General features: G+C 45.1%; 1 protein-coding gene across 1 annotated transcript in view; it reads left to right on the plus strand.

The window, feature by feature from the left end:
• The window catches only part of LOC144792654 (glutathione S-transferase theta-1-like), a 103,878-nt gene extending 82,001 nt beyond the window's left edge, over nucleotides 1-21,877 (plus strand). The window contains exon 5 of the mRNA XM_078667802.1: nucleotides 20,703-21,877. Coding sequence (XP_078523928.1) covers nucleotides 20,703-20,900 — 198 coding nt within the window. The 3' untranslated portion in view covers nucleotides 20,901-21,877. The remainder of the gene's footprint in view (nucleotides 1-20,702) is intronic.
• Nucleotides 21,878-26,261: the final 4,384 nt, after the last annotated feature.

Here is a 26,261-nt window from a genome sequence, read left to right on the forward strand (position 1 = left end):
ATCCGCTAGGAGTTGAGCTGCTATTCTAGCTTCCTCCCTTTCGTCTTCACTTTCCATCATTTTTACTAACAGAAAGGTTTTTGTTGCAGATCAAGTTTCAAGGAAACGAAGATTAGGTGCACAATATTTTGGAACACTGTATCCTTCAACGTTGATTAAACCAAAAACTATACATAGGAATCTCTTCCTACTAAGTTCCGGCGGATTTTAACCTTTTACCCACTCCAGACGTCTATTGGAGTTTTTACGGGAAAAGGGTCTGTGTGAAAAAGCACGACTGAGTTACTCTAACGTCTTGCATTAGATTTATCGCCTTACCAAACGTTGGGCGCCATGTAGTGTAGTTCCTATATTCCCAATAGGCTCTGCGCATTGCAATAATATAAACATCAGTTTAGACGTAGGACTGAGGTCCTCTAGGTCTCTACTGACTATATTAGACTTAATTAGTTTTGCCAGCTAGCTCAGAGGTCACTAGAAACTTTCGCGAATAAACAAGGAGGAGTTTAACTTCCCTGGATAGACAAGAAGGGATTAGCTTCTGACCACCATAAAACATGACCACTTTGCTCCCTCAGAATAAGAGTGTATCTCTAGAGTTGTGTGAAAACAATAGACCGCTATTTCACTTAGTCAAGTGTGCATACTTAGTTTCACCAGAGTGCAGAGAATAGAGAGACGGGCGTTTTCAATAAAAAGGTGTTTATTGAGCAGTCTTCTTTCTCATGCAAGAGAAATGAATTGCCACAATTGCAATACTTATAGTAAAGTAAAGTGCGTACAGTAAAAGGAGTATTATGAAATAATACTGTAAAAGCATTGATATGGTTTCTTAGCCATATGATACTTTAAAATAGATAAAATATATACATACATGTATACATTGACTATCGTACTCAACTGGTGCTTCTAAATACGCCTACCCCGGTGTACCTGACCTAAGCCTAATACGTGGGAAGGAGTAGGTAAGTAGCAGTTTAAGTTAAGTTGGTTTTGCCAAGAATCTGAATCAAGAATTCTCTTAAGGGTTTAGTCAGCTCCGTACCTGAGTAATAGAAAGCAGGATGTCTGGTATCTCTCTCTCAGGACTCGATATCCCAGCCACCCGCAAGGGCGGCTGAGAACACCGGAGCTGGATTTCTCGGCAGGAGAAAAGACAGCGTCTCTCTCAGTGCGTCAAAAGGGAGGGGCAGCGTCCGTGGGCTCTCGGGCAAGTAGATAGCCGCTCTGCTCCAAAAACCACCGTGTGTTTGCTTAAGGCAATGTTGGTATATTTATACCTGAAAGATGCTGGGTTTGATGTAAGGTTTGACATAAGACGTCAATAAAGATGTCACTAAGAACTGGCCGTTCTTACAGTGCTCGCAGGAGTTCTAGGACAAATCAAAACAGAAGCCATGGGGATTTCCCAGGTTGCTGGAGGTTTCTTTTTTATAGAGAACTCGTTGTACTTTCTAGGAGTCCGGGAAAGTAGCCTTGCTTAATGTGGACTGCATGGGCAACGACTAAATATGGATATGATTCTTATGCCTTTACAAGGATATTATTTATTATAACCATATAAGGACATAAATCAGGAATATCGAAGTAGGGTCCTAGATAGAAATACAATACCTCAATGCCCTTAGAAACAACAAGGACGTAGTAATTAGACCTGCTGACAAGGGAGGTGCTATCGTGGTACAGTAAGTAGGGAAATACAAAGAAGAAATCTATAGACAGCTGACGGATGGGGTTAGCTACCAAAAACTTTGGATTGATCCATCTAAAATGCTGGCTCTGGAGATTTTACAGGTTACCCAGAAAGGTCACGACCAAGGCTTTATCTCTGAAGAATTCAGATTTCTTAATCAGTCATCCGCGACTTCCCACGTTTTACACGCTGCCAAAGGTACATAAAGACATGGCCAACCCCCGGGACAACCGATTGTTTCAGGTTGTGGGTCGATGCTCGAACCCCTGTGCGAATATATAGACTACTTTCTGAAACCAATTGCCGAACACCAGAGCTTACCTACGGGACACGACCCAAACAATTAATCTGGTGGATGAGCGACCGTTTGATCCGACACAATAGTTATTTGTGACATGCGACATTGTGTCGCTCTACACAAGTATCCTGCAACTTGATGCTCTGGAAGTCATTGAGAGAGCCCTCAACCAAAGTATTGTTCCAGTACTGTTGCAACCCACTTGATGATAAACCTTTTAAGAATCGCCATGATGAAGAATTTCTTTATGTTCCAAGAGGAATTTTTTCTTCAAACGAAGGGAGTGGCGATGGGGGCAACTTTGGCCCCAGATCTGGCAATTATCTTTATAGATGATTTTGAGAGGCAATTCATCTTTAGCGATCTAAATCTATACTGTGATAATCTAGACCTATGGGTCCGTTACATAGACGATGTCCTCTGTATCTGGAATGGAAACACAACCGATCTTGCATGTTTTCACACTTGGCTCAATCAAAGGAGTCCAGATATCCAATTCACATTACAATCCAGCAAGGAATGGATAGACTTTCTTTATCACGATCTTTGCAGACAACAACTCGCTGCAACTACTCTATACAGGAAGCCAGCGGAACGTAACTCCCTCCTGCAGTATAACAGCCACCATCCCAGGGGATTGAGAGACAATTTACCAGTAGGGCAGTTTCTGCGCATCTGTAAGAACTCCTTGAAGAAACAAGATTACATGACAGAGTCTCAAGATCTGACTAACCGCCTTCTGGAACGTGGGTACCCAGTAAGACTCGTCAAACGAGCGCATAAGAGCTTGGTACAATCCACGTGAAAGCCTCCTTCAACCACAGGATAGTAGCAACTCTAGCCTCGAGCACATGATTTGTGTGACAACTTTTTCTACGAGAAGTAATGATATAAAAAAGATCATTAACAAATACTGGGGCCTGATGCAGAGGATATCAAGCAGAATGCCTTGCCTCTGCATTCCTTTAGGAGAGCCAAGAACATCAGAGACATGGTGGTTCACTCCTTTCTTGAATCAGCTAAACCACAGACTATTCTATCCATGTGGAATCTACCCCCTATCCTGGGTCATCATAGATGCGGGTCTTGTGCAGCATGTAGCACTACGATACAAACAAAGGTATTCACTCACAATGAAAACTTTCACTCTGAAATTCTACACAAACTGTAACACGACAAACGTGATTTACGTGATCCGATGTCCATGGAACCAGGTGTACGTTGGTCAGACACAAAAAAAAGTAAAACCCAGGATCTTGCAACATGGGAGCAGGATCCGTTGTGAGGTGCCACCCTAAAAGACTTGGCCACACTCCTGATATTTTTAAATGGATTGTCCTTGAAAAGGTTACACTCGGCCCTAGGGGTGGTGACATAACCTCGATTCTGAATACTCGTGAGTCCAAATGGATGGCAATTTTGGACTGAATGAGTTCGACAGCAGCCATGCCCAACTGGCACTATTGGGACGTTAATTCACTACACACCCTTGAGATCTAGTCTTTGGTCTTTTTTACCTAACCCAATGAAGTCCACTCTATTGGGGTATTAAGCCCACCTAACTTTAGTCTTCCACACCTAGCACTGACTACTAGACTTGAGGGAATCCCTAGTACAATGTCAGCCCTCTTTGTGTTTTACTGAATGTTTTAACAATTGCTTTATCAATTGTGTGAATAATCTGGTGAACTCTCGCCTTCACCCTCTTGTCCGAGAGGTGCGCAACATCGTTACTGTTGCTGTTATTGTTATATTCTGCCAATTTTGTCCTTTTCATCCCGTTAGGTTTGTTGTGTAGCCATAATCCCAACACATGGCTGAACCTGTTTGGATTAATCATGTTTATCGTGCACAAGTTTGGCAAAGAAATTAAACTGATAACGCCTTCACCCTCCTGTTAGAGAGGTGCGCGTTTTTCAATCGTGGAATCTAACAATTTTGCATATTTGAATTTAGAGCAATTTGTACTGTCTTGTATGGGCAAACTTTAGCTAGAGGTACGCCTTTTCAGTGTGGGTTTTAGTTTTAATCTTGTCTGGATATCCCAAAATTCCCTGGAAGACACGTAGTCTTTCCACTATGGCCTCTCCCGCAACGCGCGTCAGACCACGTCAGCACACGTCAGCACGTGCCCGCTCTTCAACGCTTGTGGGCGGCAGCTTGGGTAACTGCTGAACAACTTGGTTGTCACAAAGGACCCCGGAGGTATCCCTGGCCCTTTTTTCCTAAGGTAGGCATTTGGCGACTGACACTCTATGCTTCATAGTGAGTCAATGTGGCCACATACGCGGTGACTACAGACTCCAATCGGTTACATTTTTTACCTTTTAGGAATACCCTGACCGCGGCTGCGGCTCTTTTCCTTGACGCACGGCTCTGATGGACCCGTTAGTGCATGTGAGTAAACATCTATGCAGTTTTACTAATGTAGCACTTCCTCCTCCGATTTTCCTATAATACCAAATCCTCTGGTTTATATATCCTTTGCAGTAGTTTACTGACGGTGATGGCGGCATTTGACAGAAGTGATTCCAATGCGTTTGACGATTTATTGAGCTCAGTTTCAAGTGAGTCATTGATCGCACAGTACAAAGTCTAGATGGCCATTAATTGCACAGACTTGTATAATTTTGAGTTAATTAGATATTCACCCTGTTTCTACAGGTTGTTCTGGTTCTCCATTCCACCTTGGAGCCGGCAGGCCCTATTTTCCATGGTAATTTGATTTATGGCGCTTTCAGTGCAATTCTGATTTTACTACTCTCTTCACTGTATAATACTCACTGCACTCCATTCTTACAGAATAACCTGCCCCGCTACATCCCTTATGTTATGATGAAGACCCCGTTTTAAGGTTCCACGTGTACCTAATCCTTTGTCTTGGGATTGAAGCGTCAACAGATCACGTACTGGGACCTCTCTCTTTATGTACCAAATAAAAATAGGCACCAGCATCTGTTTGCTGCGTATACAGATATATAAAGAGAAAACAAACGCTCCTCCGCTCCCTTGCATCAGAACCCAAGCCATCCACTTCTTTTTCGGGAGTCACGGCACTGGGTAAGATGGCTGGGGTCGCGGTTCCGCATAGGTGTGTCCATCCTTGTCTCCCGACCCTGTCCCACTACCCCAGCAAGCCATTCCTGTGATATCCAGAAGCGTGGAAGTGTGTGCATTGGGGGGGTTGGTCACCAGCCTTACTTGTGGGGCGTGTGCATCTCCTTATCAGCGATTCTTACGAAGCGGTCTAGTTACCGTGTGTGCGCCGGGGGGGCTCAATTAGCTACAGATGCTGAATCCCTTTCCAGCAGTTTACGCTGTGATCTCCGTGTTGCCAGAACCGTGAGCGGCGCCACGGTTGAGGTGGGCTTGATCACGTTGAAAGGCATCAATAGGAGGTAGAAGGTATCACAGGTACTCGACCCATATCTAGTGTTGATTCTTTTGCTTGTGGGCAGGATATCGGGTCGGATTGTGCCGCCGGGAAGCAAGAGTCTCCCTTCAGTGCGGCCATCTTGGACGTGCGCCATCTAGCGCTGCAGCGTTTGTGGATTGATATGTGGTATAGATTGTTTTTTTGGGGGGGGTGTATTTATGTTGTGGTGAGTGTTAATATGTAGAATTGAATCATGTGGTGAGTGGTATTATGTGTAGTGTAATTATGCTGAGTGGTTTTGAAATTAGTGCTGGTGAATTCTGGTGGTGTGTGTTACAGTAAACATCAAGTTGTAATTTGGGCTCCTGGTTTTATGGTGTTTAATTTTTAGGTCTCGCCTATCCCATTCCGCAAGGAATGGATAGGGGAGAATTTTAGTAGGCAAAATAAGTTCTCAAACCATCGGCTGATTTCAAACAGTTCACATGAACACAAGCACGCGCTTGCCATTTGCTCCCGCCCGCCTCCGAGAGCTTCACTTGAAAGGCATCCGCACCCCCGCACCCTGCTTCACACTTCACGGCCGCCAGGCCGTGTCTCGGATTTCTCCTCCCCCCCCCCCCCCCTCCCCACAGCAATGCCAAGAGCTTGTTGAGAATGTGTGTTACGGTCTTGTTTGTCTTGTCTTTATGTTCATTAGGAAGCCTTCCATCCATGAACGATTCTAGCGTTACAAACCCATCTTTACCAATATCAATGTCTGTGAGTTTGCGGCTCTGCAGAGTATTGCTTTTAACCACTTGGCTGCTAAGGCCCCTCTTGCCCCTCAATGTAATTTCCATTGAAATCAATGGAAACTCCATGACGAGTTACCCTTGTCATTAGCACTGAAGGGGTTAATGGGTAGACACTTAATGGCCGCCAGGCCGTGTCTCGCATTTCTCCTCCCCACAGCCATGCCAAGAGCTTGTTGAGAATGTGTTACGGTCTTGTTTGTCTTGTCTTTATGTTCGTTAGGAAGCCTTCCATCCATGAACGATTCTAGCGTTACAAAACCCATCTTTACCAATATCGATGTCTGTGAGTTTGCGTCTCTGCAGAGTATTGCTTTTAGTGGGTAGTTTTGAAGACTTTGTCAACGTTATAGTAATTGGAATACTTACCTTATGATGACCGTACTGCCACCGCTTCCGCGATAATAGCGTTTCTAGCATAACTTAAAAGTAGACGCGACATTCTATGTTGGTTTCAGGACTCCCTTCGCTCCCACCCATACCGGTGCCAAGTAAGCTGGCGCAGATGCCGAGGCTCGAATCCGTTGCCTTGTCTACCGAGGCTCCGGCGGACGAGCTTTATGAATGTTTGACATAAATCACCTCATCTCCCTATGGCTCCCTCCTCCCGCACTGCGCTACCGCTCCGACAGAGGAAAACAAAATGTATGTGGCCTTTGCATTGGGAATCACTTATTTTACAATGTGTGGCTGGTGGAAATATTTGCACGCCCTGTTTTAATGCGAAGCACTGTCAGCATAAGTACCTTCTTTTTGAAGTCTGTATTTTAAAATTTGACAACAATCCTATGGAAACGAAAATGGCTTAGCGTCTTAGCAGCAGAGTTACTATTCCAATCACTCCGAAGGCAAGGGTTCGAGTAGGACAGCTGCCAGCTAATTTTATTCTACTACATTGTCCCATAGTATTTTGATGATGTTTAGGGCATCTTTATTTTAAAGATATTCGGATCTGGTCTCTTCATCACTAAATATTTTTATTTAAAATACTAGGTTCTGGTCTCTTCTTTAAGAAACTACATTACATAAACATTGCTACTATTGTTAACAATAGCAAATGCATAACGAAATCTGGTTTGGGCGTGCCGAGTTAAAGATATTTGACTAACACCATGTTTCCGGTCACCTCCCAAGATCAGCACATTTTTAAGTATCTCATGTTGACACACTCAAGTGTCAAAAACATAATTTATAGATTCAGTCAGCAAATGGGTAAAGTCCATGGTGAATGCGGCACAGGAGAAATAAAATTGTGAGCAATATGTGATTCTGCGATTTAGCCGGATTTAGAATCATGCCTAAAGCAGCTTGAGGACATGAGCAGTTCTGAGTTGCAGACAGCTAAAACTAAATTAGTAATGTTTTTTAATCAACATGATTTAAATATTTACTTGTGCACACTCTAACCTCAGTGGCCAGTACAAGTCTGCATCTGAGGCTGAGTGACTGAAAACCACAGACCGACGAGGAGTCTCCAGCAGCCTGGATCAGTCACATGGTTTCATGATTAGAGGCACAGATGGGGGTGCAAGCAACGGCAGACACCAAACTAAATTGCGAACTTCCACCCGGTAGCACCGCCCACTCAGCTGACTTAAATTCGGTCCCTCATTTGTGTTGGCCTGTTTTTCTCCCCATTGCCTTCCAGCGCCCTCAGTCTTCTGTCTCCCCCACCTGCACCATCTGTGTTTATTTACAATAACCCCTATGTTGCTGCCACGTCTGTCCTGTCCTCCTATGCTCCTTCAGTGTCCTCCTTCCCTGTGTTCCTCCCCCCTTGTTTCTTCTACACCCCTTGCATCTTTTTTTTCCGCTATCTTTCTCGTCCCACCCGTCTTTTTCTATTTTTATGTTCACCTGGTTCCTGTTTACTTTCTAACGCTTTCCAATCCCTTTAGATATCATCCCTTCTCTGTTCGCTTCGTGCTACCTACTCAGTTCTCATTTCTTCCACCCCTTTATTCTTTTCTTTAATTTCAGTTTCTTCCTCTCTCCCTTTTCCCCTTCCTTCCTTCTTTTCCCACTCTATATCTCCCTATGCCACCTTCACCCATCATCAATTCCTTTCTTTCCTGCTGCTTCTCTCTTGTGTCTCACCATTTCCTCTTTCTTTACCTGTTTCTGTGCCGTCACCTTCACTCCCAAATTCCCCATCTCTTGTTCAGTCCCTCTATCTTTCTGCTCTCTCCTGTCTGCTTGTGTCTCTTCACCTCCTTCCCTCCCTTCCTTTCGTCCCTTTCCATCCTCCCTTCTGTTCCTTCACCGGTCTCTACTACTCTTGACATTTTTTTCCACCTGTGTTTCTCTCCAACTATTTATACTTCTCATCACCTCACTTCATCCATTCTCTCATTCTATTTTGTTCTATGTCTGTTTATCTGTTTGCTTACTACTGTATTTCTCTTTTCCTTCCTTTCTTTTTATACCGTTTCACACTTTAAATCCCATGTTCTAGTTCTGTTTCTTGTGCCCCTCCTGTGTCCCCCCTTTCTCACCTAATTCCCTTCTCGTTCACTTATTCCTAGCACGCACCCTTTACTGCACCCATCTGTAAAGCGCGCCCCTTGCCCCCACCCACACGCTTGCTTTTGTCTTTCTTCCTTTGTGAAGCAGAAGCCACAGGGGGCAGGGAGAGATTGGGGAGGGGACATGCAGAATGGGGGAGGGGGTTAATTGCAATCAATAATGTTCCTGTGCTTTCTTCCCTCCCGTGGGATGCCACACTGAGAGGCTCTTCCTCACCAGGGACTTAATTAACACCCTCTGCCTGTCTGGCACTAACTGTGCACTCTCTTCTCCCAGCACACAGCTCCGATCGAATGCGTGTTCGACCCTCATCCCTTCTTGGTCTGCACCCACCTCAGCTGCATTCACTAGTATCCACCGTGCCCCAGACATCCCATATCTTCCCAAATTTCTGGGGCATCCCCAGCCTTTGTACACCCAGTTTTTCCAGGGATCGACACCTCTAAGTTTCCTTTGCCCAGCCGTGCACTCTTGGTCTGTCAGTATTTCCCCAGTTCCGCACAATTTCTCTTTTGGCCAGTAGGTATCCCAGGTCACACACACACACAACCAAAGACTCACACAACCACACAACAACCCCCACACACACAACCCCCACACACACAACCCCCCCACACACAACCCCCCCACACACACAACCCCCCCACACACAACCCCCCCCACACACAACCCCCCCCACACACAACCCCCCCCACACACAACCCCCCCCCACACACAACCCCCCACACACAACCCCCCCCACACAACCCCCCCACACAACCCCCCCCACACAACCCCCCCCACACAACCCCCCACACACAACCCCCCACACACAACCCCCCACACACCACCCCCCACACACCACCCCCCCGCACACCACCCCCCCGCACACCAGACCCCCCGCACACCAGACCCCCCGCACACCAGACCCCCCCGCACACCAGACCCCCCGCACACCAGACCCCCCGCACACCAGACCCCCCGCACACCAGACCCCCCGCACACCAGACCCCCCACACACCAGACCCCCCACACACCAGACCCCCCACACACCAGACCCCCCACACACCAGACCCCCCACACACCAGACCCCCCACACACCAGACCCCCCCACACCAGACCCCCCCACACCAGACCCCCCCACACCAGACCCCCCCACACCAGACCCCCCCACACCAGACCCCCCCACTCCAGACCCCCCCCCACACACCAGACCCCCCCCCCACACCAGACCCCCCCCCACACCAGACCCCCCCCCACACCAGACCCCCACCACACACCAGACCCCCACCACACACCAGACCCCCACCACACACCAGACCCCCACCACACACCAGACCCCCACCACACACCAGACCCCCACCACACACCAGACCCACCACACTCCAGACCCCCCACACTCCAGACCCCCCACACTCCAGACCCCCCCACACACACACAACACACACAACCCCACACACCAGACCCCCCACACAACCCCCCACACACCAGACCCACACCACACACCCAGACCCCCACACACCCAGACCCCCACACACCCAGACCCCCACACACCCAGGCCCCCACACACAGCCCCGCACAACCATCTATCTTTTCAAGCTTTATTACAAATGTCACAAAAAAAGTTAACATTTCACTTCTATTCTTGGATTTTCGTCACAATAAAATACACTGAACCTAATCTTCACAAAAGTTATTTACAAAAGTTTAAGCTATTGCCATAAATTACAATAACTTTTATTTAAGTATTAATTATAAAAAAAAATTAAAAGCCATTGTTATTTGTAATATCAATACATCTGTCACGTAAATACAACACATATGGCATTACAAATGCCATAGGTGTCACATTTGCGAAAGTTAAAACTATTGCCATTGTAAATGACAAAGCTATTAATTTAGCTATTTTCAAAACCAACACATAAATAAAAATGTCATTTACAAAACCAGCTCAAACTTTCCTAATGCGAGATCTATTGCAGCGCTTCTGAGGACGGCTTTTTCTGAAACAAAAAAGGAGTTCCTGAAATGGTCACTTGATGGGAAGTGTGGATGGGTACTAGTACTTGGTCCAAGAGCAGCAGGAGCCTTCCCAGTTGCAGTCTCTGTTCCCAAAGCGAAGTCTAAAGTACCCAGATGGTTGAAGATGAAGTGGTCCTGGATCTGAATCTTGTCCCACACCGAATCGCAAGAGCCACCCACAGGTAAGCCCTTAAGTACCCCAAGGAAAGGGTTTGATTGATTCAGGGGTCCCTCCCAGACAAGGGGCTGGCTAGTGGGGAGGATACTCTCATGTCCTTTGTCCAGTTTTGCATCAGTTCAGGAGCCAACCGCTCCCTGAGCTGATTCCACCTGGAGTAAGCAAGGAGGGCAACAAGTGTGCCCTTCAAAGTACCCCCACTCTGACCGAATACACTTAAGTCCTGTCTGAGAGGTGATCACACATCCCTGTGACAGGTAACCTATTTTCCTGCCTTCCCCTGCTCGAGCTTGGCTCAGCAGCAGGAGGGCAGAATCGGGTCTCTGGTCGGCAGCAACCATCATTTTAGACCTCCTACCAACACGGTCTAGGAGAATAGTGGTCCAAGACCTGATTCTTTCCTGCTGGGAAGTGTCTGTATATGGGATTCCCCAAATGCATCATTAAGAGACTCCAGTTCGTACAAAATGCGGCAACAAGGACTATCCTCCAGCTACCCAAACACACCTCAGCAAAAAGTGCACTGGCTTCCGGTGGAGCAGAGGATAAAGTTGAAGGCATTTTATCTGGCTCCTAGGGAAATCAACCATAAAGGATCCTCTTTGATAAGGGCCCCTCTGGTACCTTACAGCCCTAGCAGGAACTAAAGGTCCTCCAATGCACGACTACTAAAGATACACCTAATTCAAAGGAGCAGATGGGGAGGTAGATCCTTTTTGCATTTGATCCCTAACCTATGGAAAGCAATGTTCTCTGAGCTCAGAACCGAATTGAAAGAAACACTTTTCAGAAAAATGCTTAAAATATGGATATATCCCTACTTGCCCTTGATACTTACCGCCTCAGAACCCACTAGTGTATGCTATGACTCACTCAGCACTGAGAAGCCTTCAGCTAGCTACTCGCTTTAATAAATCGGCATAGATTATGCCGCCGGTAGTTATAGCAGTGTGCATGTGCACCCCAACTGTAGCACCTGCTTGCATCGTTACTGCACTCAGTGGATGTGTTTCCTGGCCGTGGTGTAGCTGTTTGCTTGTAAAGATATGGGACTAGCAGCACCTACTGACTGTTCGACTTGCAGTGTGTCGTTCGCTACCAGCACAGTACATATGCCATTTCGGTATTACTAGTTGCTTGCAGGCATGGCTGCAGTGTGCAAGTAATTTTATTTTCAAGTCTGGCTCCTCATAGCCTTGGATAGTTTGCAAGCTGTGGTTCTATTCTTCAAAGACAGCTTGATATTAATTGTATTCCTGCAGACAGGGTGGACTTTCCTCTGGGGAGGCCAGTTCTTGCTCAGCCTTGCTGTATCGGGGCAGTATCTGTTTGGAAGGGAGGAACTTTTCCTGGCTTCTCATTCGCTTTTTCCTTAGAGACGGGAATTCTGATGTTATGGCTGTGTTTCCCTGGCATGCATGGCACATCTTGATCACAAAGCTGCAGGAAAGATTAGCTAGGGGTGGGTCCCCATTTTACATAATAGTAATTCATCTCAGTGGCAGTGACTCAATTCCCCAGGAAGCTGCGCACTAAGGCAATGAAGTCTACCATGGGTGAGATCAGCAACTTCCTTGGGCACTATGCGTTATGGTGGTATGAGATAATCCTGTGCAGGGTATGGCATGGAGACCAGTCTGGGGATGCCATTGAACATTCTCAAGGAAGGGGAAATAGCGCCATGTGCAAGTTCGCAGAGGAGCTTTTTTTTCCTTAAGCTTTGGCCTAAAAGCAATGCAGGGTACTTCAGTAAGGACGGAATACACCTGTCTGAGGTTGGTATATACTTGTCCCTCTTGGACCTGCAAGAAGCACAGGAAACTGCAGATTGCAGGTGACTATGGAGCCTGCCAGGGTGGGGGATCCCTGTATGTGACGTCTGCTATATCCAAGGCATTGGTGGAGATACAGGATGATCTGGAGGCAGTTTGGCACATAAGGATACCATCTTGTGGAGCACAACAGAGATCTGTTCTGTGCCAAACTCTGAGAGTCTTTACTGCAGGTCCCTGGGATGCCGGCAACAACACCCCATTAGTACCTCGGGCGGTTGCAAACCTGGGCAACCGAGGGCTTGTCTGGTGACACTACGCTCTCAAAAGGCGTGAGTTCTACTCCTGGACTGGTGGTCAGCAGTCTTTAAGTGAGGAAAATTCCCAGATGGAATTGTGGCACCGAATGTGGTTGGCCTACAGTGCCATTTGGTTTATCACCCGTAAGTTAACCCACCATGTAGGCATATTTCATTTCTGAAATAAAGCTGTAGCAAACTGTTTTTCCACCAAACCATGTGTTGTCTGGTTTATTTAATTCCTTGTGTGCTAAGTAGTCATTTACCAATGTTTGCTAGGGAGGGTTGCCTATATCAGAACTATGGCCAGGATCTGTCTGGAACAGAGGAACATTTCCTGGCTTCTCATTGGCTTTGTCTTAAGAGGAGGGGGCACTCCTAAAGGAACTTGTTAGAACAAGTGGTGGGATCCAGACAGGCCACACCACCCAGGATGCTTACCAAACTTGATCCAAAATAGTGCAGCCATACCTTAAGAGAAGTTCTGTTAGATCACCTGCGTGTTGGCTGCTCTGTTTATTAGTAAGTGTAGGGCCACTGGATGGCATGAGATTGAGCTTAGAAGCTAAAGAGCAGTCTTCATTTGGATGGGAATTTGAGAAATGCAAACATTTCAAATATAATGACAGACGGTGACATTGAGGAAGCAATGGTTGCGTTCCGTGCTTCAAAGACTTCACTGTGTTGAAAACTAGCTCTATCTTCATGCAGTGGATGTTTAATGTGCAGTGGTGGCTGGTGACCTTTAAAAGTGGTGAGTGTAATCCTTGGTTCGAAATCCAGTGAGCTTCTTCTTGCAGGGTTCCCTGACACTTTCTTATTCGAAGAGCCTCATTTTTAAAGATTTGGCATTGGGTAGCACCACAAGTCTTTCTGTTGCACTGCCCTATGCCAAATCCAAAGGGCAGGTTATCTACGAGATACAGTGCATTCCCGTCCTTTCATCCAGCGCTCATGCATGTTCTGCGTTGTTGGCAGCATTCATTTTGGTGCAGGAAAGGACACCTTCCTGCACAAAAACAATCTATGGAGCCTTTGTTCTCGTACTATGTGTGCTGAATAATGCATCACACATGGAAAGAGGAAAAAACTAGGAGAAATGAAAACATTTCTCCTCGTTACGCCTACCCTGGAGAGGCGCAAGGTTTTGGTGTTGCCCCAGGTTTACATGACTTTGTAAATCTGGGGCAGCATCAAAATCCATGGAACTCTTCATTGATACAGAGTATGGCATGCAGTGCTTTGCACTGCTTTATTTATTTCTTTATTTGAGTTTTATATAGCGCTGGCTAGACCCGAGGGTATCAGAGCTTTACAACACATAGCATTCATAGAACGATTCACATTTGACATAGTTTCACAAGAGGGGATGAAAACCGCATAATCTAAAATACCTATCTCAAAGAGAAACCAGAAGAGTTATTTTTCTAAAATCATGTATGACATACCGGTCAGTCCCCAGTCCCTGAGATGGTTATTAATTGTGGACTTAAGTCCACTGCTTACCAGTAAGGTCCCAAAGGCGAGACTGATTGCATTGCAAATGCTTGTTTTAATATACTTCGACCACTGACACTGAACAAATAAATTCTACCCCTTGACTAAGCTGCAGGTGGCGTAACTGGACACCTTGGCTCATATCCCTACTTTCTTTGCAACTTGGACAATCTGTGTGTCTGTGGGAAGCATTTTCCCTGAACTGTTTCATTTTGCTCAAGTACAAATTGCGGGAGCACTTACAAGTCACTCAGAACAGACTGTTCTCTGTACACACAAAGGTTCATTTGTGTTTGTCCTACTCCATATCTGAGGCCATGCAAACCAACACTGGGTTTCTTTGCGCCGCCTCATAGATGTGATTGAGAGGCCTATGCTACCAGCGCGTCTAAAAAAGTGATGCTCCGGTGGCATAGGGCTCTTGTAAATAATCCCCTAAGTTTACTGTCTCACTTTGACTCACTCAGTCTCACTAATTCACAAAGTATCACTCCTTCTACTGTGACGCACTCATTCTGTATTACTCAGTCTTACGCTGCCCCACACACAGTAACACTCAGTTACACTTAGTCATCCTCACTCATATTCATTCTCACACATACTCATCCGTACTGTCACTCATTCTCACTCGCTCTTACTCCTTCACTGACTCTTTCTTTAACTCGCATACAGTTACACAGACATGCTGACAGTGTTGGGATGGCGCAGGTACCTTCATGCATCTGTCAGCAATCAAACCATGTTGCTAGCTACCTCAGTTTGTTGCTGGACTCGAAATGGATCAGCACTTTATATTTTTTGTACCAAGGGTGACTCTTGATACAGTAAAATGGACCGTAAAACAAGGAGGGTGTAATGTAGCTGTGGAGCCCATAAAGGAGAGCCGCCACTGGTCCAGGGACACCAATCCATCCACTCAATTCTCCATCCTTTCACTTATCCACCCCATTCATGCATCCATCCATCCTTTCAGTTATCCATCTATCCTTTTGCATACCCATCCACCCTTTCTATCATCCTTTCACTCCAGCCATCCATCTATCCACCCTTTCATTAAGCCATCCATCCTTACACCCATCCATTCACCCTTCGTCCCATCCATCTATCCATTTATGCAGTGCCAGGATGCCCGTATGGTTACAGTGCGCTCTATAAATGTTAAATACATACATACAAACATTTATACGTTCCTCCATTTATTTATCCACTCAGCCATCTCTCCTTTCACACACCTATCCATCAATTCAGCCTTTCACTTATCCATCCTTTAATCCAGACATAAATCTGCCTTGCCTTTCCCTCATCCATCCATTGTTTTACTCCTCCATCTTTAAATACATCCGTTCACTCATACATCATTTAGCTCATCCATGCATATTTTAACTCCTCTGTTCATCCACCCTTTAACACTTACAATCTTCCATGCTTTCATCCATTCTTTCATTGATCCATCTTTTTTCTCCTCATCCATTGATCCACCCTTTCCTCTTTTCCTCCAGCCAGTCACCTTTTCACGAATAATCCATCCATCCACTCTCTCCCTTCCACCCACTCTCTCTCCCTTCCACCCTTCCAATCTTACATCCATCCTTTCAGTCATTCATGCATCTATCCATCCATCATTCCATTCATCCATCCTTCCTTTCACTCATTCACCCTCCCAAGTTCATTTTGAGCCTTTTGTCTGCCGAGCTGCAGACAGAAGAGGCCCATCAAGAGTCCTACTCCCTCTATCGCTGCTAGGCAGGCAAAAGCAGGGAGGGGGGTGGGTGCATGGGTGGGGCAGGTGACGATGCCCCTGAGACACACTTACATCTTAGTCCACTAGTGCAGTTGTCAGCAGCTGGCGAGAAGGTGTACTCTGTGTGCTCAGCTCCATAATGCTTTTTTTCAAAATGAAAACAAATGCTGTACTAAACACATGTTACTGTCGGAAGAGAAGCCCCCTGCACCCCACCTACAGTCTGCCCCTCTGTGATAATCAACAAATTGTTGCCACTCCACTCACTCCCTCCTTCTCCTCATCGGTCTGCCCCATCCACTGATGCGTAACTCCTCCTAGGGCCACTGTTCATGCGCCCCAAAAGAATCCATGACGTTCTAATTCAGCACCCCCTGTGCAGCAGGACATCTGTAAAGTTTACTATAGTTCGCCCAGGAGATTCAGCACACTGCCTCTTAGCAGTAAATTATTTTTAGCTGCTCTGTTTATTTTCCCTGTTCTTGCTTCTTCTCCGAGGGTGGCAGGGCAACGCCCCTTTTGCCCATGAACACCAGTGGCTCCTGGTCAGCAATCAATCACTGTCACTAGCTGCCTCAGTTTGTTGCTGAACCTGAAGCAGGACTGCACTTTATTTTTACTGTACCAAGAGTGAATAATTATTACCTCTTGATGCAATAAAAATAGACCAGACAACCAGGAGCGTGTGGTGTAGCTGTGGAGCCCATAAAGGAGAGCTACCACTGGTCCAGGGACATCCATCCATTAAACTAATCCATCCACTCAATCCTCCATCCTTTAACTTAACCACCCCTTTCATCCAACCATCCATTCATTCATCCTTCCAATCATCTTTCAATCTTTTCACTTATACATCCACCCTTCGCTCTATCTGTCATCCTTTCACTCCATCCATCATTCTCCCTTTGGCTCATCCATCTAGCCACCCTTTCACTCAGCCATCCATCTGCGTATGATCCATTCATCCATCCACTCATACATCCCTCCATTTACCCTTTCACTCAGCCATCCATGCTTTCACTCACTCATCCATCAATCCATCTATTCATCCATCAATTCACCTTTTCACTCATCCATCCTTTCATCCAGACATAATCTACCCTGCCTTTCCCTCATCTATCCTTGTTTTTACTCATCAATCTTTACATACATCCTTTCACTAATCCATTTATCCACTCGTTTACACATCCACTCATCTATCCTTTCAGTCATTCATCCATCCTTTCTCACTGTTGAGATAAGGAGCTCTCTGTTTGCTCAGTTCCATAATGTTTTTTTCCAACGTGAAACCAAATGCATTACTAAACATGTTACTGCCAGGAGAGCAGCCCCTGCATCACACCTACTGCCTTCCCCTCTGTGATAATCAACCCCACCCATTCCCACCTTGTCGTCATCGGCCTGCCCCACCCCCATCCTTGAAGTGCATGACGTTTCGTGACTCCTCCCAGGGCCACTGCTCATGCGCCCCAAAGCACCCGGATCCATGGCTTTCTAATGCAGCACTCCCTCTCATGTGATGTCATTGTTGTCCCTTGTGCCTGCAGGTCGAGGAAAACATCACCTGGCTGGGGCTCGTGCAGTAGGACATCTGCAAAGTTCACCAGAGTTCACCCAGGAGATTCAATACACCGCTGATTCAGCTGCTCTGTGTTTAATTTCCCTGTTTTTGCCTCTTCCCCGGAGGATGGCAGGGCAATGCCCCTTTTGCCCATGAAGAACTGTTGCCCCTGCTAATGTGTGTGACACGGTAGTTGGTACAATCCGTTTGCAGCACAATCTTATTTAACAGGCACTTATTTATTGATGGAGGCAATCCTTGCATTGTTTGGATTTAGGTACCGGGTTTGTAACCACAAACTACACTCGTTCTCTGGTGGGAACATGATATAGGGGTTGGTCGATTCAAACCAGCAGGTTACCTGTTCATAGAGGTAAGAGGATAGGTACGATTAAATATAATGAGGTCACCAGATCCAACAGAATGGATGTTTTAAGCGTTTGAACAACTTTATTCAGGTGGAGTGCACACCCTCATCTCTGTTACTGGCCAGGCACAGGTGTGAACGTGGGCAGATCTGTGTGATAACACAGTGAGGACTCTGAATTAGAAGCACCTTTTGTTACATGAAGAAACACAAATGGGAAATTGAGACCAACTTGCAGAAGCAAGTCGATAGTCTGCTCTCATTTCTGAGGTACTTATTTTTTTAAACAGCTAAGTATTTATCCATATTTATTTCTGTTAATTGTATCGATACTTATCTACATTTATTTTTCATGGGAGAAAAGAAGCTAAAACTAGTTTTTTACCATTTTTATTTAAGGAGAAAACCTACCCTTGCATTCAGTTTAATTAAGCTGCTCGGAGACCTGGTAGCTCTCATGCAAACTCCCCACGTTCTAAAAAATATGTGCCTCGCCTTTACAGAGAAAATGCATATTCATATCAATAACATAGGATATTCATCAAGACATTCTGTCTCTCAGCCCGCAAGTCTAAAAATGACCCATCAAAAATGATTTTAACTTTGCTGTGGTTTGGTTGGGACAAACATGTTCTTTCAAGCACTCAGCTTGTCATTGGAATTAAATTCGTCCACCATTAGCCCCATCAGTTAGAACTCGCTTGAATCAAGGAACCTGCCAAGAAGAGCTGGAAGGACTGCCAGGAGAAGTACTGCCCCTTTGCTGTTTTGTTCCTTTGCAGGGTTTACCTGCTTCTTACTTGGGCAGTGAAAGGACTGGACTGAACTTTCTCAACTTGTTATGGAGTATCTCGAAGGGCTTGAAGTGGAGCTTACCTCCTGTTCTGAAGTCTCAAGGACTGCAAATAATTCACTGACCTCTCAGTACCACTTCTGGAACCGTGGTTTCAGTTGACACAGAGGGAGGAAAGCAACTTACTCCGCCGCCGTCCTTAAGGCACCGCAGAGGGCCCAGCTGCAACTTGCACCGCGACCCTGGTTTCACAGACGACGACTGCTGCCTGTTGACTTTGACACTCATGACCGCACCTTGACGTTGTGGTACCACTTGTAAGTCTAGCGACCCATCACCCAGTCCACCACTGCTGTCTGGACTGACAGAAGCCAGTTCCCAGCACCCGGCTCTGTCGCCTACACTGTAATCCGCAACAAGCACCTCCTTCACTCCACACGGCAGCCCTGGTCTCACTGACGCCGCTGGGCGACCGCGATGAGCCGCTGCGTGTACCGCGCCTTGAGTGCACTGCATGCCACACCGCTATGCTTCACATTGCAACCGTGACGTTTACCACAACCGACCCGCACAAACGTGACTGGGCGCAACGAAAAGTTAACGAGTCTGCTGAGACCATGAACGACTCAGTCGGACTAAACTGTTGGATTCTGTTGTTTTCAGCACTGTGGTAGGACCGGAAGGAGCTACCGCCTTCAAGGAACTGCATTTTTATGGTTATTCTTGCAAAGTGCATATTTGTAATTACTGTATATCGGATTTATATTGTTTTTGTTTTGTATATATATAAAGTATTGGATATTTTTCTAAACTTGTGTGGTGTCCTTTTGTAGCGTTTTCACTGTGTTACTGTTGGTTATGGGCAAATGCTTTACACACTGCTTTGAGATAAGCCTGACTGATAGTGCCAAGCTACCAAGGGGGTGAGCAGGGGTTATTTCATTAGTGTATCCCATTTATCCTGACTAGGAAGAAGGGTTCCTACTTGGACAAAGGTGCAAACCATTTCCCAACTAGAAATCCCCATTTCTAAAAAGGCTCCTATTCCGCTCTGATTGCTGCTGGCCTCCAGAACTGCCAATTCTTTGTGACTCAATAGGTAGCTGGCAATGATGCAGAATCCTGTGGCTCACACGAAGATACCACTTACATATTTTTTGTCTCTGTGGTACTGCTTCAAAGCCTTGGCCTAGTTTGTTGCTTGCGTGGCAAAGATGTTGACCTTATTAGGGATATTATTTCGCATCCGCTGCTGTTTTATTGCAGGCTGGACCTATTTGCTCCGAAGTAATTTTGCTAGATCGGAAAAATGTCTTTGGATTTGTATGCGTAAAAATGATTAATTTTTGCAATTCATGATATATCCTGATAAAGTTTTCTTCCTAAAGTGTGTAGGGTTTCTTGAAACAGTTTGTCAACTGGAAATGACTGCATTGGAAGTCTAGCAAAATAAAGGTGGTGGAGGGAGGTGTTTCTAGCGGCTAGCATGGTGCTATTCTCCAGATCCAAACTGCTATATCTTAGCAGCAGTGGGGGTTTTAGAATACAGTAATGGCTATTTATTTTAGTAATAATTATTACAACTCCCCATTACATAGAGTGCACACAGCAACCTGTTGTCCTTGGATGGATAAATAATCCATATTATTGTTCGCCCAATGGTGCTCATTTTATCAACCTAAAAGAATGAGAACCTGAGTTAAATCCATCTGATTGCAAGCTGTTCTTCAGTTTATGCTTGTAATTTGGCAACATTGAGTTAACCTGCAGGTCGGAACCAGAATTGATGCCCACTTGTTATTGCAGGTTATTGGTGCTGGTGTGGACATCTTTAAAGACCGCCCGAAGCTGGATGCCTGGCATGAGCGGGTGGAATCAACCCTGGGCACAGACCTCTTCCAGGAGGCGCACAAGAACCTGCTGGGCTTTAGGACTCTGAAGAAGGAACCGATGAACCCCCAAATAGCTGAAGCAATGAAGGCCAGACTCCTCCTCTTTAAGTAAAGAACTGTTGTTTATAAAGAAGGAATCGTCCAATTCAGCGCAGGATGGCTAGAGAAGGCTGGCAATGCTGATGGAGTCCCAAACCTCACTTGAGCTCATTGAAGCATTGCAGAAAAGCACGAAAGAGACGAGACTTGCACAACACACGCTCTCTTTGTTATGCATTTATAAATCAAAAAATATATATCCCCACTTGTTCAAATGCATCCTTAACAACACACATTAAGGAGGCTGATTGTAGAGTTCTGCATAGAACAGACTAGCTTACTGGTCCAGATAGAGGTAACGCCCATTGACCTTATCTTCTCCAGGCTGGTCCTTCTAACGAGGTACAAAGATGTTTTAGAGAATGGTAACTCCTCCCGTCCCAGACCCAAATTCTAGTGGTTGTGGGTGAGCATCCTCTCTGATGCTTTGAGACACAACTCCTGGACTCCATCCTGAGCTTTCCTTTTTAATTCTATTCTTATGGTTCAAGTGGTTTAATTGCGTTCAGCACACACCACAGTTCCAAGGATTGTTTAGTTGGCATGGGGTAGGTCCAGGAAGGGAAACATGAACATAAGTTGCTGCCATAAATACTTGTTGCTTTCTCCAATGTGCCATTGTTTGACCAACTACAATCTGATGAGTAAGGCTCCCAGTTTACCATTTCTACTGATTTTTACAGCTAAATACAGTCGGAAAACCATTTAGTTTCCTGTATTTATTTTTAAATATGGATAATCTACGATTATTTAGGAGGCATTTGTGAACCGCCTGCAGAAACTGAAAGTGATGGCTCGGATGAGGAATGAGGGGTGGAGGGAGGTCGGGGAGGCGGGAAGGTTACTGTCAAATAATTGGAAGACTAGACTTTGTATTTGTTTTGTAGAAATATACAGTGATGTGTTAAGAACTGTTCCTAAACTGCCGTATATAGTATTGATACAACGTGCTGATGTGGTGAAAACAATAAAAAAAAAAAAAATGGATAATTTGATTCTCTTTTTGTCTGATTCTAATGTCGTGACTGCTTGGCCAAAAGCTTTCCGGATTGACAGAAAAGGAGTTAAAAAAAGAAAGGAATTTTAGTAAAGAGGCTTGAACAACAGTAGATATGTAAAACTTTGATACTAAAATGTTCATGTTTTCATATATGTGCATTGATTCATCAACAGTGGTTGTTGACATCATTGAAACCTATTGGGTGTTCGGGCATGAAAGCATATTAATCAGGTACATAAATGTGTAAATATACAACTTCATTTTTTCACAAAACCCAAAGTAAATAAGGGTAAGTACACTAGCAAACAATTAATATAGATAAATACTGACTGAAATGTAAAAAAATAAATACCATAAAACCAGGAGCCCTACTTAGGAGTCGCTTTAAACCGCTCTGTGTATATTAGAGATGTAAGAAATAGAAAGATTCAAAATGTGTAGGCTTTTGTGCCTTATCACTCAATTGCAATTACTAGTTTTAGTGGTGAGTGAACTACTATGTAGCAATTGATTTGGTTGTTATTGAATACTATTAAGTGATAAAAATCCAAAAACTGTTAAAATACCTATTGCTCTCAGTTGTTTTTTCCTAGGTGATATTTTTTGATTCATAAAGTTTTGGTCTTCCCAGAATAGATATTTTGTGTATTCTTAGATGTCTGTAGTTTTTGCTCTGAGTGTTTAGAATGTTATGATAATGTCTACTATTGGGTTGTTTGACTGGAAACTGAAGAATCGAAATTTGCCCAGCGGATGTAACGGTAAGTTTCAATTCTATTAAGGACATGGAGGCGAGGATTATGCTTTTCATTCTTCACTGTTTATTGCATACAAAAACTCACAGCAGCCTCGGAAAAGCATTTAGTCAGTGTTTACAGATCCAAATAGTAAAACATTAATCAAAACCTCATGTCATTGGGTAACCTCCGGTCCTGCCATAGAATGATGCAGTTAAGTTAAAATGTGTACATAAGGTCATTAACATTAGCCAAAAGAGGTCAGCAAAAACATTAAATACTGTCTTCCCTCCTGTTTTCCAGTGCACACAAGGATAAGAGGCAGCAACACTGTGTCCATTCACAAAACATGGTTCCCTAGGTTTGTCTTTGAAGCAAACCACCATAATAAGCTCTTCTTCAGTCAAATCAGAGTGGGTTTAGTTGGACAAAGAGACCATTTTAATGAAGAATGGACGGTCTATAGATATTATTACACTGCGCATCAAGTTGGCCTTTAAATTAGTTAAAATGCTGTTAAAAATGAAACCTTAAACTGCCACCTCTTTGCTGCTAAATGTTTGGACCTTTGATACACCTGTTCTTTAAGCAGCAACTCTATTCTCACAACTCCTTTGCTATTAGTGTAGAAAGCAGTGCCCCAACCCAGCAGACTCCCCAGTGCAGGGCCGCTGCTGCCTGCTCTGAAGGAAGATGGGGAAAGGAGGGCTCAGCAGGTAGCGCAGGAAGGAGGCGGTGTCTGCACTGCTGCTGCAGCACTTATGGAGCCCCCTGCGCCACCTCAGCAGTGCTGTCCTGTTTACCACTGGGGCAATGGGACCATTCGGTGAACGGTGTCAGGGGGCTTCCCACCCTGACCATCCTGCGGCGTGGGCTCCTGCGGTGCCCACTGTAAATATGCACACTCCGGAACCACAAAAAGCACACTTGTTTTATAAAAAATGCTCCTTCGCCACAGACGCCCCGCTGAAGGGGGGCAGGGAGCAGAGGAAGTGCAGCGGCTATGTAGCGGACGCTGTGAGGGAAAACCTAAAGTGACTATGGCCACACCATAAAAAACGTGGCATCTATGAAAGGGGCCCGCGCTGAGCCATGCAAAAAGTGCAGGAACACAAAGGGAACAAGGACAAACAAGCAGCGATAGGCGGTGTTGGTGGGTTGGTGGCAGATTACATTCAGTAGGCATCGTGTGTGCTGTAGATGCAATAATTCGACAGATGTGCTTCATAACTGAGCCTACAATTTATTTTTAGGCACATACGATTTACCTCCATAGCAAAACATACATGCTGGTTGGAATATGTCATTAGTTCTCCTTAAAATAGTCTTCCAACTCTAATGATGTTAGGTTAAATATTTAAAATGATGTTCTAAGTGCACTGTTTATTTTATTTTTTTCAGATTTTAATTTTATTTTAATAAACAAATTCTTAGGATAAGAACTTTCTCTCGCCTCTGTGGTGAGGCCAAGCTTGATTACTATACAAGCTCTCTCGGGGGTAATGTATGGCAGGTATGGTTATTTTAGGGATGGGTTACATTGCCAGTCTGTAGTAAGCAAGAATACTGCAAAATGTTTTCAGTGGTCAGGACATTTTTTATTTTGCCTATGGGGCCATGCCCATACATAGAAACAGTCACTTGTCAGACCGTTTGCTGTTTATAGACACCTTATGTAAGTGTCGGACCTGCTGATCAAAATTATGTACATGTTTTAATGTATGTATTGGAGCGACCTAGGCATACTTGTTACCATTCCTTCCAGAAAAGAAGAAAAATTGCACTACACAATGCTCTCATAATTGTAGCTGGACATGGTGTGTGGATCTTCATAAACATGCGGTTTTCCATCCTGGAGAAAGCCTTCCAACCATATTACTCCACTAAAGCACACTAACAAGCATTAGAATAATCTTTATCTGTTCGAGGTATGTGTGCTGTAGATACACATGCTTTGCTTACTCCTGCCATCTAGTGTAGAGTCCGGATGTTTGCAAGATGTTTTTCTTCAAAGAAGTATTTTCCAGTCACGAGGTAAGGTGACTCCTCCTTTTAGTGATAGTGCACATGGGCATCAATTCCATTGTTAGATTGATTTTTTTTTTTCCACCATCGGCCCGGACTTGCATTGCTGCGCTCTGATTCAAACCCATCAGTAGGGATCCCTTTGGTTCACAATTCCCTCTACCTTCGTTGGTATTGTTTTCGATCACATTAAAATCTTCTGCATGTCAAACATCTTCGGAAAACTATCATTATCCATTAAAAAACATTGACCACGGCCTTCGGGCCTAGATCTTCTCCGGTTTCCACTCAAAGATCCTACATCCAGTCTTCCGCGGATGGAATGGACGCCATTCCAATATTGTCCCAGGTACCATTCTGAATACCCGTGCACTAATCTTCATGAAGTCTGTAACCTTTGTCTCTCACCGGAGCATAAAGAGGAAGACTGTGACGCATGTAGGTCGTTCTGTTTGAAAAAGACTCTCGGAGACCGCCGCACTCGATGCAGAGAAATGCAGTGACAGTCTATCGAAGAAACTCCCGATATCTTTGCGAAGAGGCTGAACAAGAAGAGATGGAGGTGGAGGCCGTAGAAGAGGAAGAGGCCTTTTCTGTTCGGGACTCTGATTCGGAGTTGGAGATCGTACTCTCGTCCCATGATGTTCCATCTGGACAGAGTGCCGGGAGTACCAAAGCCCCTTTGCCCATGAAGCCCACTCAATCAAGCCAAAAGCTTCTGGGCCGCCACTGCCATCAGGCAATGGTCGGCACCAAGACTCTGATTCCAAATACCCAGCCTGCTGGCTCCGCAGTGAAACAGAAAGTCAATCCTTCTGGTTCGGGCTCGAACAGTACGAATACCCCCTCGATGCCAAAACATTTGGCATAGAAAGATAAAAAAGGTAAATCCAGCTTGGCACCAAACATTTCAGCACCGAAAGATAAAGATGCTCTTTTGAAGCCACTGGAGCCAATTCTGGGGAAAATGCAGCACAAGCTGGATCCCAAACAGAAGATAGTCCACATTAACCCAAAAACTGGACACATTACCACTACACCAGTGATACCACCTTCAAAAAGGAAGATAGACACTGTGTATAGAATACCTCTGAAGAAGAAAATGGACAACGCCACTATTCCCATTTGTATTCCTCAATCACTCCAGCTCTCTCCACCACTACCGGTCATACCATCATCAGACCCATTGCACATTGCACTGCCACGGTCTCCAGACATGGATCCAGATATAGCTGATAATCAAGACGATGATTTTCAGCTACCTGACCCATGGATGAAGACAACATTGATTTACCGGGAGAGACAGATCCTGATCTGTATCCAGCCAAACCTTCCCCTCCTGATGATGACTCATCTAGAGTTCATTGCCAAAGCTGCCACTTATCATGGCGTAACATAAAGAAGACCTAGAAGAAGATTTTCTGTTTGAAACTCTAGGAAATACACACAGATCATCTCTGGGTGGGCCCATGTTAAAGGGAATGATGACGAAATGTTTAAAGATCCTATTAGGTCACGTATCCTCATGACTAGAGTTGATAAAAAATACAAAGCTCCTCCACTTGATCTTGTATTTATTAAAAGTCAGTTGCCTTTGAGTTCCTTAGTAGTT

Source organism: Lissotriton helveticus, chromosome 11, assembly GCF_964261635.1.
Source record: "Lissotriton helveticus chromosome 11, aLisHel1.1, whole genome shotgun sequence".
In the NCBI taxonomy this organism is placed as follows: Eukaryota; Metazoa; Chordata; class Amphibia; order Caudata; family Salamandridae; genus Lissotriton; species Lissotriton helveticus.